We start from the raw sequence: 18,119 nt of genomic DNA, 5'->3' as shown, positions 1-18,119 counted from the left end.
ACTACCTCTCAGGTTTGTCTACGTTTACATTTTCACACTTTGTGCTATTTTGTTACACTTTATTAAGTATTTTTCACGTATTCCTTATTTTTCACATTATTTTTGAGAAGTTATTAAGTGTTTAATGTGACTTTGGAATTTTGTTTGACATTGCTTGAGTGTTTTCCATGCTTGGGTTGACATTTCCTTTCTGCTTTAATAGCTGAGGGGATTATAGTCAGAGGAATGTTACATTTTAAATAAAAATGTTTACATTTCATATATTTTTCTCCTGTTCCTTTTTTTCGATAGGTCATAAAATCTATCAATAATTATAACGTGATACCGTTTTCAGCCATTTCGCCAAGCCCTATGTTCTGCTCACAAAGGACGTCTATGAATTACCTGTTTCCACCAAACTACTAAATGGCTTGAAACAGTCCCGGGGGAAAATGGCCTGACAGCCAAGTGCTCAAGTGGAGATGTTTTTGCTCAATCAATGAGCCATTTACCCCGAAATTGTTGATATGTTAAAGGCTGCATGGGAAACCTTTTGAAAGGTGCTGTCAAGGTGATCTATAACTGACACACATGGCAGAACCAACAGCTTCCTCCAGATGGCCCGGAGCCCCTTCACGTCAACAAAGGCTTTTTCTTGTTGCGAGCGCGACCTCGGTGCACAATGGCCGGGACTCGACCCTTACTAACCTTTCTGACAGGCTTGGAAACCCTGGGCTGACTGAAACAATGACGTAACATGCAGACTTTATACATTTCTACACGGGTAGATGTTGGCACTGGTGGCTTTTCGTACGAGCCAAGGAATGGACTGAGAATTTACTGAAAGGAACTTAATGCTGTTTGACATGTGTGACTCTCTCCCAACTCATCCAAACATCCATTGCATCATGACACATCATCTGTAAAGTATGTTGAGACAAAACTTTACCGGCCTACCCATCTTGCCCCTCTTCCCTGGTTCGCCGGGAATGCCCTGGAAGTCAGAACAAGACAGAAAAGATGGCGGGTGAAAGAAGAAAAGACAAAACAACCAAGAAAGATAAAAAGTTTGCTTCCAACCACATCATGTTGTGTGACCATTAATGGCATCTCCACAGACATGGATGGAACAAGCCTTCATAGTGCAAATATGAGTTCAATAAAAAGATCCTGAGATAAGATATTTTCTTAATTACGCGCTGGCATGTCGGAAGCCTTGATGACTTCCCTGTACTGACGCGACCCCCTGCAGCATGTCCTAAGTATGCTAATTACCTGGTGATTTAGATACCCTGATGACTTCAGACAATTCAAATGAAGTGGGCTGGCGGGCATTTACCGTAATTTAAGCCATCGTTTTTTTCCCATGCTTTGAAACTTGTGGTTTATACAATGCTGCGGCTAATTTATGGATTTTTCAATGGTTCACATGCCGCCAATAAATTTAGCCACGTCACATCAGACCGAAGAAATTGTCAAACGAGTGCTTGGCGGACCAATGAAATTGTTGACATTAAAGGGGACCTGTTATGCAAAACCAACTTTTCTTACCTATTGGCACCGTTTTTTGTGTAGTTGGGATCTGCAAAAGTCCCGGAAATTTTAAGTCAAACCATGAAGGCATGGCGGAGATATTTATAAAACAGTCTTGCCTTCTTACATAATTACTCCAAATTTGCACTTTGGGATTTGCCCAATTTATGACGTTTTTCTGAGTTATGACTTCAGCAGATTATCCACATGTGGTGGAGATTTACTCAAAAAGCTTTGCCTGGTCCGTCATTGTAGTCCAAAACTGTATTAAATGAGCTCGTTCTTTTTCTTCATCCTCTTGTGGTGGGGCAGACTGGCTCGTACATGCACATGCATCCTCTGCTGTTGCTACTTCTAATAAAAAGTAACATATCGCACGAACATATATCTGTCAGTAGATTCCATACGGAAGCGCCAAAAGTTACAACATGGCTGCAGGGGGGAGAAGACGCTGTCAAAGTGGAGGCACGCAAATAATAAGACCGTCCACAAAGCGCTGCATCTTGAAAAGACGGTGAGAAAACGGGTTTAAGATGGTCTGTAAAACATAATTTTTAACCACCATTACATGTTATGTAAACTACAAGGAAGTGTTTTGAATGTAGTAAAAAACCTAAACATTATATGACCCCTTTAAGTCAAAACACTAACACAATCATTCAGTCAGCCATTTAGCGCGTTATGCACTCACTCTCATCATGTCGAAGACACAACAAAATGCACACAACGCAGCCCCGAAGCCAAAGCTGATCGACTCAGCCATCAAAATGGGAAACATAGTTGTGACACAAAACGGAAATACAACACCACTAACGGGCTCTGAAAGAACGTATCGCCGTATGCCGAAAGAGGTGGCACAGGCCCAGTGGTGACCAACCTTGAGACGAAAGTAAAAGCTAAAACTGCGGCTGAAGAAACCCACAGTGCCTTCAACTCACACACCGAAGAATATTTGTACATGTTTCTATGTGTACTCTGCAGCTTCTAGCCAATATATGTACGAAAGAAAATTCGGTCCATAATTAAGTAGGTGCAGCTTATGTTTAGGATTGCTCTAAGGTCCGGAAATTACGGTATGTATCGGGTGAATCACGCTAATGTTCACTGTAAGCTGCCAACCCAGACATTAAAAGGGACTATGGCGGTGTTTCAATTTGCAGTCTTCCACACAAAGTGTGATAAATGGCAGTACAACGTCAGTGCCCGGATGTTGAGCGCAAAATGCCATGAATGGTTAGTGTGCGGCGATGGACCCAAATCCCCTTCAACCATCAAAAAGTTGGCTATGCAATGTAAGTGAAGTGGCTGAGAAAACGCGGATAAATACTACGCTCTAACTTCCCATAAATTCACAACTACAGTAAAGGATTGTATTGTCAAAATTGTACACAGTGTGCTTATTGAAGTGTAAGTATGGAAGATTGAAACAGAGCTTCTGAGTTTTGCACCAGCATACGATGGACACGCCATTACCATAGGGCAGGGGTCAGCAACCCGCGGCTCTTGAGCCGCATGCGGCTCTTTAGCACCGCCCTAGTGGCTCCCTGGAGCTTTTTCAAAAATTGAAAACAATAGAGGGAAAAATATATTTGTTGTTTTGATAATGTTTGATTGAAACTTTTATTAGTAGATTGCACAGTGCAGTACATATTCCGTACAATTGACCACTAAATTGGAACACCCCAACAAGTTTTTCAACTTGTTTAAATCGGGGTCCACCTTTCTGTAGGAGGACAAATCTTCCTAATTGTTAGAAACCCCACTGTTTATATTAAACACGCTTCATTGATGACAGTATTTGGCCAGCAATCTTTTGGCTTACAAATTTTGTTGGCCCTTGAACGTACCGTAGTTTTTTTACATACAACTTTCTCTGACGCTGCCACAGAAAGACGTGTTTCATGCTACTCCTTCTTTGTCTCATTTTGTCCACCAAACTTTTTATGTCGTGCGAGAATACACAAAGGTGGGCTATGTTGATGTTATCGACTTGTGTGGAGTGCTAATAATCCATGCTAACACCCATGCTATTAAGGCTAGCTGTGTGTACGTATTGCATCACTATGCCTTGTTTGTAGCAATATTTGAGCTCATTTTAATTTCTTTTACTTATGTCCTCTGTGCATTTAATTCATATTTGCATGTCTCATGGCACATTTTCTGTATGTAATATTGGCTGCATTTCTGATTGTCATGTTGTTCCAGATTACAGCAAAGTTTATAATGTTGTTCCAGACCACAGCAAACATTACCCAAAGATTGGAATAAATCTATTAGAAGACAAGCTGTCCTTTCCTTTAACTTGGACACACACATCTATACATTTGGCAGTTTTAAACCAGTAATTTCCAGGAGTTTACTCACCATGATAGACACTTACTTAAAGGCCTACTGAAATCCACTACTACCTACCACGCAGTCTGATAGTTTATATATCAATGATGAAATATTAACATTGCAACACATGCCAATACGGCCATTTTAGTTTACTAAACTACAATTTTAAATTTCCCGGGAGTTTCGTCTTCGAAACGTCGGGTAATGATGACGTGTACGCAAGACGTCACAGGTTTTTAGGAAGTATGAGTGCTGCGCACACACACAGCTAAATGTCGTCTGCTTTAACGGCCTAATTATACAGTTTTTCGGACGTCTGTGTTGCTGAATCTTTTGCAATTTGTTCAATTAAAATTGGAGAAGGCACAGTAGAAAGATGGAGTTGGGAAGCTTTAGCCTTTAGCCACACAAACACACGGTGATTCCTTGTTTAAAATTCCTGGAAGTGAAACTTTCCTATGGATCAGAACGCGGTCAAGAGAACATGGATCCCGACCAGATGTCAACCAGCAGGTTTCGGTGAGAAAATTGTGGTTAAAAAGACAGTTCTTACCGGAGAAAAGCTGAGCTTGTGCCGTCTATAGCTGCCGTCGACTCCCCTGAGACACTGCACGTCAAGACACCCGTGGACGTACACATCCGACTATCAGGTACTGTTAAACTCACTAAAATAGTAGTAACACAATAGAAAGATAAGGGATTTCCCAGAATTAACGTAGTAAATGTGTCTAAAAACATCGGAATCTGTCCCAATGCAATCGCGTTTTTTTTTTTTAAACTTTTTTTTCTTTCTTTTTTTTTCTAGTCCATTGCTATCAATATCCTCAAACGCGAATCTTTCATCCTCGCTCAAATTAATGGGGAAATTGTCGTTTTGTTGGAGGCTCCCATTAAAAACAATGTGAGGATGTGAGGAGCCATCAAACATGTGACGTCATCATCTGCTACTTCCGGTAGAGGCAGGGCTTTTTTATTAGCAACCAAAAGTTGCAAACTTTATCGTGGATGTTCTCTACTAAATCCTTTCAGCAAAAATATGGCAATATCGTGAAATGATCAAGTGTGACACATAGAATGGACATGCTATCCCCGTTTAAATAAGAAAAGCTCATTTCAGTAGGCCTTTGATGTGTTGCCTTCATTAGAACACTTACATAAGGCGTTTTACTTTTTGCGGCTCCAGACAGATTAGTTTTTTTAATTTTTAGTCCAATGTGGCTCATTCAACATGTTGGGTTGCCGACCCCTGCCATAGGGGGTGCTATTCCGCCCTTTAGCTTATTAGCATTGGACCATAATGCAACGCAAAATGTTTAGTTGTGATTAATTGAATACGATCTTCCATGTCTACCTGGGACAACATCAATAAAACCCCTGAATAACAGAAAAAACTCATGTCCTCTCATTGCCAGTTTCACACGCTGTCTTTGCTTTTTTGTGTTATTTCTACTTGAGAAACAATGACAAAGCACTCACTCTTTCGCCATCAGGCCCAGGGAGGCCAAAAAGCCCGGGGATTCCAATGAAACCCTGTAGGGGTAGGGGATAAGAGGACAAGGTTGAGAGAGAAAGAGCGGGGATAAGTTACCGCAATGCAATGAATGCAAATGAGGGAGACATTCAGGGTCCTGCATGGTTAAGGGAGGGCCTCCGTGAAGAACCAAGCCATGAGGCAAGTGTATATGCCCATGGACTGCATGGTGCTGGCTTCCACGATGTAGTCCAAGGGCACATACCCTCACGCCAGGGATCTCTGAAGATGGCCCGGGTGTCACACAGCGCCGTCCGTGCAGGGGGAGACACAAACACAACAGTCGACAATGAGAGCAACACGCACGCGCAGAAACACATGTACGTACTGTACGTATGGGACCGGGAAGGATGTGTGGATAGGTGACAGAGGAGGAAAGAGAGAGAGGACTAGAATGCCTCCTTGAGACAGCAGGACCTCATACGCAGCTCAAAACAGGAAATTCCAGCCAGTGGGGGCAGGGGGAGGTTTCGGCGCGGCCAAGAGGGTCTGATAAAGACGACTTTATGGGAACACAAGATCCACATAACTGTTTGTGTGGCTTATTTAGTGCAGCCACTCGTTTCGATGCGAAGGAATATGAGGAAGCAGCCTTAGAGTAGTAGTATCTATAAATAGACACACACAAGAAGCCAGTGTGAGCGTGCATGACTGTGCGTTTGTGTGCAAAGACCCATTACATAAGTGCACGTGCTCATGTGGATTTCGCACCCACGTGCACACGCCTGCACCAAGTATGTGCACTCCTGGGCCTTACGGAAAGCATACCGATGGCTCGCAACTTCTAATTAGGCATAACATGTGTTCCTGAACGACTCCTGAAAATACGGCGCACTAAAAGTGTCAGTAAGCTGTCCGCATGACGCATATTTGTCGATGGCTAAGTTAGTAATTTATCATGTTCAAGACACATTTGAAGGGCAGGGGCTAACTTACCCGCACGCCTTTGGGCCCCATTGGTCCTATTGGCCCAGGTAGACCCTGTAAATAAAACATTGTAGTTCAACACATGGTTGGCTTGTGTAATGTGGAATAAACGGAATGAATAAATAAGCTCGCTTGTGTTGTTTGTGGCCCACTATTCCCAACACTTCAAGGTAATATTTACACACACACACACAAAAACACACAGAGGGTCAGCTGTTTAACACGACCTAATTGCATTTGGCTTTGACTACAACTGTACCAGTCACAGCAGAGGATTTACTGCACCTGCCTGCCAGGATAACCTTTGGCACCTGGGCTTCCGACTGGACCGTGCTCTCCCTGCAGGGGGGAAAGTGACAAGAGAGGGGTGAGGAGCTGCAGGGAAAAGGACCAGTGCAATTAACACCCGAGCATCACACAGGCCTGCAAGCTGTTCCGCCCTATAGCTAACCATGGGAAATTTACATTTAATCAACACACTTAAATGTTTAGAAACCATCCATCCATCCATCTTCTTCCGTTTATCCGAGGTCGGGTCACGGGGGCAGCAGCCTAAGCAGGGAAGCCCAGACTTCCCTCTCCCCAGCCACTTCGTCTAGCTCTTCCCGAGGCGTTCCCAGGCCAGCCGGGAGACATAGTCTTCCCAACGTGTCCTGGGTCTTCCCCGTGGCCTCCTACCGGTTGGACGTGCCCTAAACACCTCCCTCGGGAGGCGTTCGGGTGGCATCCTGACCAGATGCTCGATAAACCTCATCTGGCTCCTCTCGATGTGGAGGAGCAGCGGCTTTACTTTGAGTTCCTCCCGGATGACAGAGCTTCTCACCCTATCTCTAAGGGAGAACCCCGCCACATGGTGGAGGAAACTCATTTCGGCCGCTTGTACCCGTGATCTTATCCTTTCGGTCATGACCCAAAGCTCATGACCATAGGTGAGGATGGGAACGTAGATCGACCGGTAAATTGAGAGCTTTGCCTTCCGGCTCAGCTCCTTCTTCACCACAACGGATCGGTACAACGTCCGCATTAATGAAGACGCCGCACCGATCCGCCTGTCGACCTCACGATCCACTCTTCCCCCACTCGTGAACAAGACTCCTAGGTACTTGAACTCCTCAACTTCGGGCAGGGTCTCCTCCCCAACCCGGAGATGGCACTCCACCCTTTTCCGGGAGAGAACCATGGACTCGGACTTGGAGGTGCTGATTCTCATTCCGGTCGCTTCACACTCGGCTGCGAACCGATCCGGTGAGAGCTGAAGATCCCGGCCAGATGAAGCCATCAGGACCACATCATCTGCAAAAAGCAGAGACCTAATCCCGCGGCCACCAAACTGGAACCCCTCAACGCCCTGACTGCGCCTACAAATTCTGTCCATAAAAGTTATTAACAGAATCGATGACAAAGGACAGCCTTGGCGGAGTCCAACCCTCACTAGAAACATGTTCGACTTACTGCCGGCAATGCGGACACTGAATATTGCATTGTGGCCTAGTGGTTATAGTGTCCGCCCTGAGATCGGTAGGTCGTGACTTCAAATCCCGGCCGAGTCATACCGTAGACTATAAAAATGGGACCCATTACCTCCCTGCTCGGCACTCAGCATCAAGGGTTGGAATTGGGGGTTAAATCACCATAAATGATTCCCAGGCGCTGCTGCCCACTGCTCCCCTCACCTCCCAGGGGGTGATCAAGGGTGAAGGGTCAAATGCAGAGAATAATTTCGCCACATCTAGTATGTGTGACAATCATTGGTACTTTAACTTTTTAACTTTAGGATTCTTGCTATTTTTAGAATATTTAAAAAAAATCTCACGTACCCCTTGGCATACCTTCAAGTACCCCCAGGGGTACACGTACCCCCATTTGAGAACCACCGATTTAGAGCAGTGATTCTTAACCATAGGGCTAAGTGCGCCAACTAGAGGGCCGCCAAAAAATATCTGTTTCTCGGCTGTGGTCCGTATGGGCCGCAGAAGTACTCAGTTGTTATATACTTTTCCACCACTTGTGGCAGCAATGTCAATATCAAACAGACTTTTATTTTATTGACAGTTTATTTAAGAAACATACTCATTATCAATGTAGTTTATTTATTTTAGCACTGCGCGATTGTACGCGAATTTACTTTTTGGCATTTATTTAGGAATTCTTTCAAATGCAGTATATTTGGTTCGTACTAATTTTTCTAATCAGTCTGACCTAAGCCTAAAATTAATCTTTGTGATTGACACAAGCTTTCATATCATTTGACAAGGTTAGATATAATTATTGAACTGTAGAGGAAAAGGTTAAGAACCCCTGAGTTAGCGGTTGATCATTAAAAATACCTTTACAACAACATAATTTCCCCAGAAATATTTACCATTATCAATTATGTTTGCGGTTATATTCGAACATCCTCTCCACTGCCAAATATTATTAACATTTATCTGATGCCTCCTGCAGTAAACCTTTTCCAATTTCCAAGCCAAGTGGGAATGCAGCACAAACACACACAAACATGTGTGCACACAAACACACAGAGAGGCAAATTGTATCACAGTGCAAATGTGTTCATGTATAACTTCCTTTGACACACTCCGGATGTGCTGACGTGCGACGTGCTCGCCGGCTTGGATAAACAAATAAAGTGCTTACAGCGGCCAGTTACGACCCGGCTAACTGGGCTCTTTGGCTCATTTAATTTGTACGTTTAAATGTCAAACATCTGATTATTGGGTTAGTGTAATGACATTGACCCAATTTAAATTTGTCATAGCTGAGCGAACATACCTGTGGTTGGTTGAAAGCAATTCAAAAGGAAACACAGCAATGCCATGTTTGACCTTATTTGCAAAACAGAGGCACGGACATCATAAATATTGGTGTCGTTTTCTCAAAGCATCAGTAGCAGGACTGTTATATTTGAAAAAACAGTTTGGTACGATTCCCCTGCACAGACTGGGAATAAAACCACTCTTTATTATACATGGCACACAAAATGAGACAGCCAAAAGAGTCAGTTCTATAAAATATGTCCGTTTATGTCGACATCTGTTGTAGTATTGTTAACTCATCATTATTACTAAGCAGAAATATAAACGCTGTGTCGTTAAACAGCATTAAAACGTTCAAAAAGTGACTTCCTGTTCAGTGCAAAGTGAGCTTCAAATTAAAAGCATGGCAGTATAAACCTGAATTCTACCATAGCAACAAACAAAATATACAATATAATTTTCATTAGCGTATGTACAAGAACGTCATTGTTACTGTACTCAAATTATACAACCAAATTACCGCAGCAGCTATCAGATAAAATTATTCTGGATTCATTATATTGGATTTCAGGTGTTTAAACCCAAAGTCAAGAAAATCTTTGCACAATAACCCCCTCTTGATATTACCACATAGCACGTTTTGCAGATTGCTGTCCGCGGGTCTTTTTCCGATATAGTAAGTCCACACCGCTCACTTCACTCCAGACAAGCATGTGCTTCCTGCTTGAAGTGTTGCTTCAAAGTATTTGGTTAAAAACCGAAAAATGCAACTTTGGGCCATTTTCGGTGGCCTAAAATTCAGAGTATATGATATCATAAAAAAAACACATTTTAATTAAAAAATGCACAGAGGAAAACCATGTCAACAAATCCTTCACTTATTCTCCTTATGTCTCTAAGCGATGGCTGATTTCGACAACGTTTTTCCCACGCTTTGAACCCTGCACTTTATACAATGATGAAGCTTATTTATGGATTTTCCTGGGGTTCACAAACTTCACATGACACCAATAAATCTAGCCTCGTCACATCAGACCAAGGAAATTGCTGTCGGGTCACCGTGAACCAATTAAATTCAATCAAATGCACTCTCATGATCATTCAGTCAGCCGTTTAGCGCATTATACACTCACCCTTATCATGGAAAAGCCGGGGACGATCACCCCTGGGAATCAAAAAAGGGAACAACCACCGTACGGAACAAAAATCCACCACCACCAACGGGCACCAAAAGGTTGGACCGCAGACGATGCAAACCCGGGTCCCCTCGACTTTGACACTGAAGAAGACAACCCCAGCGTGTAGGGGGAGGAGAAGGACGAAGATCACGCTTATTGACCTCTCTGGCAATTTTCCCTCCAATTTTTCATATGTGTGAGCAAACGCCAAAACTCCTTGAGCATTCAGTGGCGCACATGTGAGCGACGGCAGATGTGCACACTGTTAATTAAGCGCATATCTTTTTATTCGATTTTGTGCGCGGCCTAGATTTGCCGTGCGCAGAGGACGCGTGAGCAGTTTTTTAAAGGGGAACATTATCACAATTTCAAAAGGGTTAAAAACAATAAAAATCAGTTCCCAGTGGCTTTTTGTATTTTTTGAATTTTTTTTCAAAATTTTACCGGTCCCGGAATATCCCTAAAAAAGCTTTAAAGTGCCTTATTTTCGCTCTCTCGAAGCCACTGTTCATTTCCCTGTGACGTCACACAGTGCTGCCAATGTAAACAAACAATGGTGAATAGCACAGCAAGATATAGCGACATTAGCTCGGATTCAGACTCGGATTTCAGCGCCTTAAGCGATTCAACAGATTACGCATGTATTAAAACGGATGGTTTGAGTATGAAAGTATTGAAGAAACTGAAGCTATTGAGCGAATAGCTATTGACGCTATTCATAGCCATAGCATGGCCGAATAGCTGCGTTAGCATTGCCGGTAAAATGTGCGGACCAAACAATCAGGACTTTCGCATCTTGTGACACTGGAGCAACTTAAATTTGTCGATAGGTAAGTGTTTTTTTCGCATTAAATGTGGGTGGAAGGAAACGTAATATAGGTTCAAATGTACATACAGCTATAGCCTAAATAGCATGTTAGCATCGATTAGCTGGCAGTCAAGCCGCGACCAAATAGGTCTGATTAGCACATAAGTCAACAACATCAACAAAACTCACGTTTGTGATTTTGTTGACTTTATCGTTGCAAATGCATCTGCAGGTTATCCATACATCTCTGTGCCATGTCTGTCTTAGCATCGCCGGTAAAATGTGCAGACACTCCGGCACATTCGATGGGGGTTTGGCGGCAGATTCCTTGCCACTTTCGCATCTACGGGCCAGTGGTGCAACTTGAATCTCTCCCTGTTAGTGTTGTTACACCCTCCGACAACACACCGACGAGGCATGATGTCTCCAAGGTTCCAAAAAATTGTCAAAAAAACGGAAACCAACAGAGCTGAAACCCGGTGTTTGTAATGTGTTTGAGAAAATAAAAATGGCGGCTTTCTTACCTAGGCAACGTCACGTACTGACGTCATCGCTTCAAGAGGGCTAAACAGAAAGGCGTTTCATTCGCCAAAATTCACCCATTTAGAGTTAGGAAATCGGTTAAAAAAATATATGGTCTTTTTTCTGCAACATCAAGGTATATATTGACGCTTACATAGGTCTGGTGATAATGTTCCCCTTTAATTGCACAGGCGTGTACCTTAGAGGGAACGTTGCTCTCTGGTACGCTTCTCTTTGCTGTGTTATAGGTAATGTCTTTGTTAAATTTGTGAAAGAAGCGCCTGTGTTAAAGGGGCCACAACTATAATGTTTCTACATTTAAAACACTTCCTTGTTTACTACATGACATGTAATTTACGTTCTTTGGTCAAAACTTTGTAGATTATGTTTTACAGACCGTTTTCAAGCTAACTTTCTGACCACCTCTATAGGATGCGCCGTTTTGTGAGCATTCTTATTTACGTGCCTCCATTTTGACAGTGTTTTCTCCCCGCCAACTTTGTTGTAGTTTTTAGTGCTTTTATATGTAGTCTTACTGACAGATTAAGTTCAATCCATATGCTGTTTTGTATTAGAATTGGCAACAGCAGAGGATTCATGTGCATGTACAAGCCAGTATTCCCTATAACAAAAGAAAAGTGAAAAAAAAGTCACTTATTGACTAAAGTGCGGACTTTGATGGCGGACTCGTGCAAAGCGCTTTGGTTAGATTTATACAATATATGGATAATCCGCTGACGTCACCGGTGAAAAAAACGTTACAGGACAGAGCAAATTCCAAACGACTTATTTCAAAGAACTATGAAGGAAGGAAAGATTGTTATATTAATATTTCCGTAATACCTACATTAAATTTCTGGGACTTATGCAGATTCCCAATACACAACAGATACGAAACATTTTGCATAATAGGGTCCCTTTATTGTTTCAATGTGTACACTTGCGGCTTATGGACTTGTAGGGCTGAAAATGTAATTAAGTCGGTACTTATATTTAGGTGCGATTTATATTCCAGACATTACGGTACTTATTTTGTCTGTTTACCAGGATTTAACCAACTAATTTTGTTATTTTCTCCTGTAAATATAAACAAAAATGACAATGAAGACTCCTTGAATATTTCACACTACATTTTAAAGTAAATAGTATGTTGGCAAAGCCATGACCCATGGCCTGCTTCGCTTCATCCTACAGAAGAAAATTATACCACGCTTCCTCCAACAAAGTGTGCTATAAAGTGAAATGGTACAGGTAGAAAATATGCAATAATATAATGACCTGAACCATGAGACACTGCGCGTTAACACACCCGTGGACGTACACCTCCGACTATCAGGTACTATTTAACTCACTAAAACACTAGCAACACAATAGAAAGATAAAGGATTTCCCAGAATTATCCTCCTAAATGTGTCCGTCACTATCAATATCCTCAAACACAAATTTTTCATCCTCGCTCAAATGAATGGGGAAATTGTCGTTTTCTCGGTCCGAAAATCACTTTTTGTTTGAGGCTCCCATTATAAACAATGTGAATATGTGAGGAGCCCCCACACTTGCGACATCATCATCTGCGACTTCCGGTAGAGGCAGGGCTTTTCTCTTAACACCGAAAGTTGCGAACTTTATCGTCGATGTTCTCTACTAAATCCTTTCAGCAAAAATATGGCAATATCGCGAAATGATCAAGTATGACACATAGAATGGACCTGCTATCCCCGTTTGAATAAGAAAATCTCATTTCAGTAGGCTTTTAATGTCTTGAGCTGAGCTATTCCTGATAGTCCTTACTCTGATTCAGGAGGGGAGGAACACGGCCTACTGTGTGTCATTCAGTAATCCAACAGAGTCATCACAATAATAACTGGACAGTAATGTGAGTGCGGAGGCTCAATGGTGAGTCAGAGTCAAGCGGCAGCCGCTGTGGTGGGAAAATGGGGGGCGTTTGAAGATGGACGAGGATCAGCAGAATGAAGCAAAGCATGATGACAAGTTTGGGAACTCCCTGAACCGCTGACGTCTCCGACAGGCTCTTACTTAAAGCGTATGACACCGGGGAGAATGTTCCACTCTGCTCCCACTGACTAAGGCTTTTCTTTAATACTAACAGTAGCATGATCCACACGGCCTGCAAATTGCTTTGGACAGAGCGCTGGATGCTCCGCTCTCAAAATAGTGCTCCCAGCTACACCAAACCGCCACAAATCCTCCCATTTGCAAAATAAAGAGTTCATTGAACAGAGTTTTTCCACCCGTTGAGTCGGACAAGTGCAGAGTTTTGTGAGATATATGACACGACCTAGTCGGTCCAGAAGGGGGAGGTGGGTCCTAACAAACAGCTGTGTGATGGCTGAGAGTGTGTCGCTGGTGACCCATTTGGCTTGTTCATGGTTCTCCTTGTTTGGCATCACTTTCTGATATCCTGGATAGCATCATTACAGCACGGCACTTTGGCCAGATGTCTCTCTACACCATCACTAGCTAATCTCATCAGCATGGCTGCTTGGCTTGCAGGCATTGTGCGAGTACACAAGTACAGTACATAAAAACATACAGATTCAGAAGAAAATGTGAAGGTTTCGATGGTTGTCATGGTTTGTATTGTTAGACGTGTGTGCATATGGGAGCATTGCAGCTTACAGATGTTGGGATACTGCAAGGAAAAGTAGGAAACTTTGAAATGGAGAAATCTACTCACGGATTCTCCGGGGAGACCAGGTGGACCGGGGTAACCTTTCTGTCCCTAAAGAGGAAAAGAAAACACAAGAAGAGATGACTGAGACATGGACAGTGAACTAAAGCATAAACAAGTGAGTGGAAACAGGTAGGTGAAAGAAAACACACCACACACACACAAAGAGAGTCAAAACTTCTTGGAAAAAAAGTGACAGTCCTCATTGGTGGGGATGATGAGCGAAGTGTTCATGTTGTCAAACCATTTTGGTGCCACATGTAAGGAGTGAAACCACAACTCTCATCCAGGGATCAGAATTTCCAATGAGGGGAAAGACCGCAACGAGCTCAAAAGTTAAGCCACTCTCCTTAAGATGGCTTATCAGAATGACAGACTAAGAGAGAAATAAAAAGGGGAGTAAAGCAAAACAACCATAAGGGAAAAATAATCTAAAATGTGCTGTTTGATGGTTAATTATGTGCTACTCTGGTCCTGTAGGGAGCGATACTGCACTTATTTCCCCTGACTGCAGCCCCATCTGTCTGGGGTCACTGCCCATTTTACACACGATAGTGATGTGATCTTTTGATTTTCTCTCCGATCCGATATGAAAAAAAATTCAGGATGGTATTGGCGATAGCGATTCGATACTTTGTGCAAATATACCTAGAGCAGGGGTCGGCAACCTTTACCACTCAAAGAGCCATTTCGACTCATTTCACAAAATGAGGAAGGCAATGGGGGCCGCAACTTTTCTCGCCATTATCTGCTGGTGGTCACCCAAATGATAGGAATAAGGGCATGCTATGAAGCCGTTGCCTTAAACACCTTCTACAACATGTACATACTGCTTGCCAGTCCAGCAACATGTTGTGAGAGGCTTCCGCGGATGCACGCACACGACTGGAAGGCATACTGGGTGACACAGAGTACACTGACGGTTGTGATATAAACAACTTTAACACTCCTACTAATATACGCCACATTGTGACCCCCCCCCCCAAGGGAGGATGACAAACACATTTCGGGAGAAAATCCTCACAGTAACACAACATAAACGCAACACAACAAATACCCAGAATCCTTTGCATCCATGATAATTCCTGACTATGTTATACATCCCGCGAGCACCAACCCCCCCCCTCCCTGCGTGGTTGAGGTGGGCGGGGTTTGGTGCTCGCGGGGTGTATAACATAGTCAGGATGTGTCATGGATGCAAAGGATTCTGTGTATTTGTTGTGTTGCGTTTATTTTGCGTTACTGTGAGGATTTTCTCCCGAAATGTGTTTGTCATTCTTATTTTGTGTGGGTTTACAATGTGGCGCATATTAGTAGGAGTGTTAAAGTTGTTTATATCACAACCATCAGTGTACTCTTTGTCACCCAGTATGCCTAGCAATTTCATACATGTGCCTATAAAAGCAGCGAAATGCATGTGTCCGGTTGGCACGCAAATAGCATTCTATGAATGACGGGCATGATGACTTTCAAGAGTACGCACATAGCATTCCGTGAATGGCGGGCGTGATGACGTCCAAGACGACGCAAATAGCATTCCGTGAATGGCGGGCGCGATGACGTTCAAGAGGACGTTAAGAGTAATGTCATCACGGCACGCCCTTAATATTGTAGTCCGAGATGAAAATTGGAGAACGTTGACTCCGGGTGATGTCCGGGAGAGGCATTGAATTCCGGAAACTCCCCGCAACAATCTGGGGGGTCGGTGATTGTGCAGCTGAGCCGCATCAGAGTTGCCAAAGAGCCGCATGCGGCTCCGGAGCCGCGGGTTGCCGACCCCTGACCTAGTGTGTCTGGTAAAATGTAAAAAGTAGTGTATTCATCTTCAAACATCATAAAATCACAGGGCGAAACAAATGATGGCATTATTCTGCACTGAATGCATTATATTATTTATATTACACTCTGTATGTATAGTCTACAATAAAAGGATCCGTACACCTGCCGCAGTCCAATACTGAGTGAGTCTCTTTTTAATTGCCAGTAATTTTCTTAGATAAACAAATGATAGACTAAATGACTGCGCACAGCACTGCGTTTGCATTTTAAGTACTTAACTAGGCTGAAGAAAAAGTAGTTCCCACCCAATCTCATTTAATTTAGACAATATGTCAATGACTTACAGTAGTTACTTGACACTGTGTTCATGTTAATGATATGCATTATCTAAAAAATTAAAATATCAAAAGTATCAATATTTTGATTTGAGAATCAATATTAGGGCATAACGATCTGGTATCGGCAGTATCAATATTTCAATATCAATTCGTACATCACTAACACACAAGGCAAGCCAGTGTACAGAGAAAAATGGGTAAAATATGACACACACCACTACTATTCGCTGCTAAGTAACTAGCTGTCAAAACCTAATTTATTTCAATTAGCCTGGCCACAATGCAAGTGGATTGTAATGTGAAAAGTGCAAATAAATTACATCACTTCAATGAGATTTTTGGAAAAATACTATGTACTCTGCCTTTCATCCAAATTTTGGGACAATTATTTATTTAGTCATGGTTATCCAAGTGACTAACTTATGAGTGGGGATCAAAACATGGTCTCTTGCCTTGAAAAAATATTGTTTGACGGATGTAAATTCGGCCAGGGGATAAATCTTCAGTGTGTTGTGTCATGTTACGTACAGACAAATCATTTAGTCCTAAAACGCCAGCTCTCTTGTCATTGTGGAGCGTAATTGCTCATGCCTTCATACCAGCCGCTGACTTTGCCGCTATCCATCAACCAACAGCACTTTGACACGGTGTCATTAGTCCATGTCAAGTATTTCCATCGGAGACTTTTAAATGTCCTCCCCGTATCTGACATCTGGTGCGCATCATTCGGCAAGGAGGCGAGGCGACAACAAATGAGTACGCTGTCAAAGCTGCCGGCAATGACTCAGGAGTGTGTTTTCCAAATGTTGTATGAAAGCCTTATTGTTTAGCACATGTGGTGCTTCTTGAATCGCTTTCACATGTCAAATATTGTGAGGATTGAGTCGAGTTTGGCTGATGGGTCTATGAATTTAGCTTGCTTTTGGGAAGCGGCAGGTGGAAGAACGTGCAAGGACAAACTGAACATACAGTGGGGCAAAAAAGTATTTAGTCAGCCACCGATTGTGCAAGTTCTCCCACTTAAAATGAGGACAGAGGTCTGTAATTTTCGTCATAGGTATACTTCAACCGTGAGAGACGGAATGTGAAAAAAAAATCCAGGAATTCACATTGTGGGAATTTTAAATAATTTATTTGTAAATTATGGTGGAAAATAAGTATTTGGTCAACCATACAAAGCTCTCACTGATGGAAGGAGGTTTTGGCTCAAAATCTCACGATACATGGCCCCATTCATTCTTTCCTTAACACAAATTAATCGTCCTGTCCCCTTAGCAGAAAAACAGCCCCAAAGCATGATGTTTCCACCCCCATGCTTCACAGTAGGTGTGGTGTTCCTGGGATGCAACTCTGTATTCTTCTTCCTCCAAACACTACAAGTTGAGTTTATACCAAAAATTTCTATTTTGGTTTCATCTGACCACATGTCATTCTCCCAATCCTCTGCTGTATCATCCATGTATCCATTTTGGTATAAACTCAACTCGACGTGTTTGGAGGAAGAAGAATACTGAGTTGCATCCCAAGAACACCACACCTACTGTGAAGCATGGGGGTGGAAACATCATGCTTTGGGGCTGTTTTTGTGCTAAGGGGACAGGAAGATTGATCCTTGTTAAGGAAAGAATGAATGGGGCCATTTATCGTGAGATTTTGAGCCAAAACCTCCTTCCATTAGTGAGAGCTTTGAATGGTTGAACAAATATTTATTTTCCACCATAATTTACAAATACATTCTT

The 18,119-nt window shown here is 42.7% G+C and overlaps 1 protein-coding gene across 1 annotated transcript in view; it reads right to left on the bottom strand.

The window, feature by feature from the left end:
• Window positions 1-18,119, bottom strand: part of LOC133557610 (collagen alpha-1(XXVII) chain B-like) — a 165,177-nt gene that overhangs the window by 101,102 nt on the left and 45,956 nt on the right. The window contains exons 8-12 of the mRNA XM_061908192.1: window positions 14,270-14,314; window positions 6,593-6,646; window positions 6,317-6,361; window positions 5,326-5,379; window positions 929-973 (exon numbers count right to left, since the gene is read on the bottom strand). Of these exons, the coding sequence (XP_061764176.1) occupies window positions 929-973; window positions 5,326-5,379; window positions 6,317-6,361; window positions 6,593-6,646; window positions 14,270-14,314 (243 nt within the window). The remainder of the gene's footprint in view (window positions 1-928; window positions 974-5,325; window positions 5,380-6,316; window positions 6,362-6,592; window positions 6,647-14,269; window positions 14,315-18,119) is intronic.

The sequence above is a fragment of the Nerophis ophidion genome, linkage group LG08 (genome assembly GCF_033978795.1).
Source record: "Nerophis ophidion isolate RoL-2023_Sa linkage group LG08, RoL_Noph_v1.0, whole genome shotgun sequence".
Taxonomy (NCBI): domain Eukaryota; kingdom Metazoa; phylum Chordata; class Actinopteri; order Syngnathiformes; family Syngnathidae; genus Nerophis; species Nerophis ophidion.
Note: the sequence above shows the minus strand (reverse complement) of the source record. Positions and strands in the feature narration are given on the sequence as shown.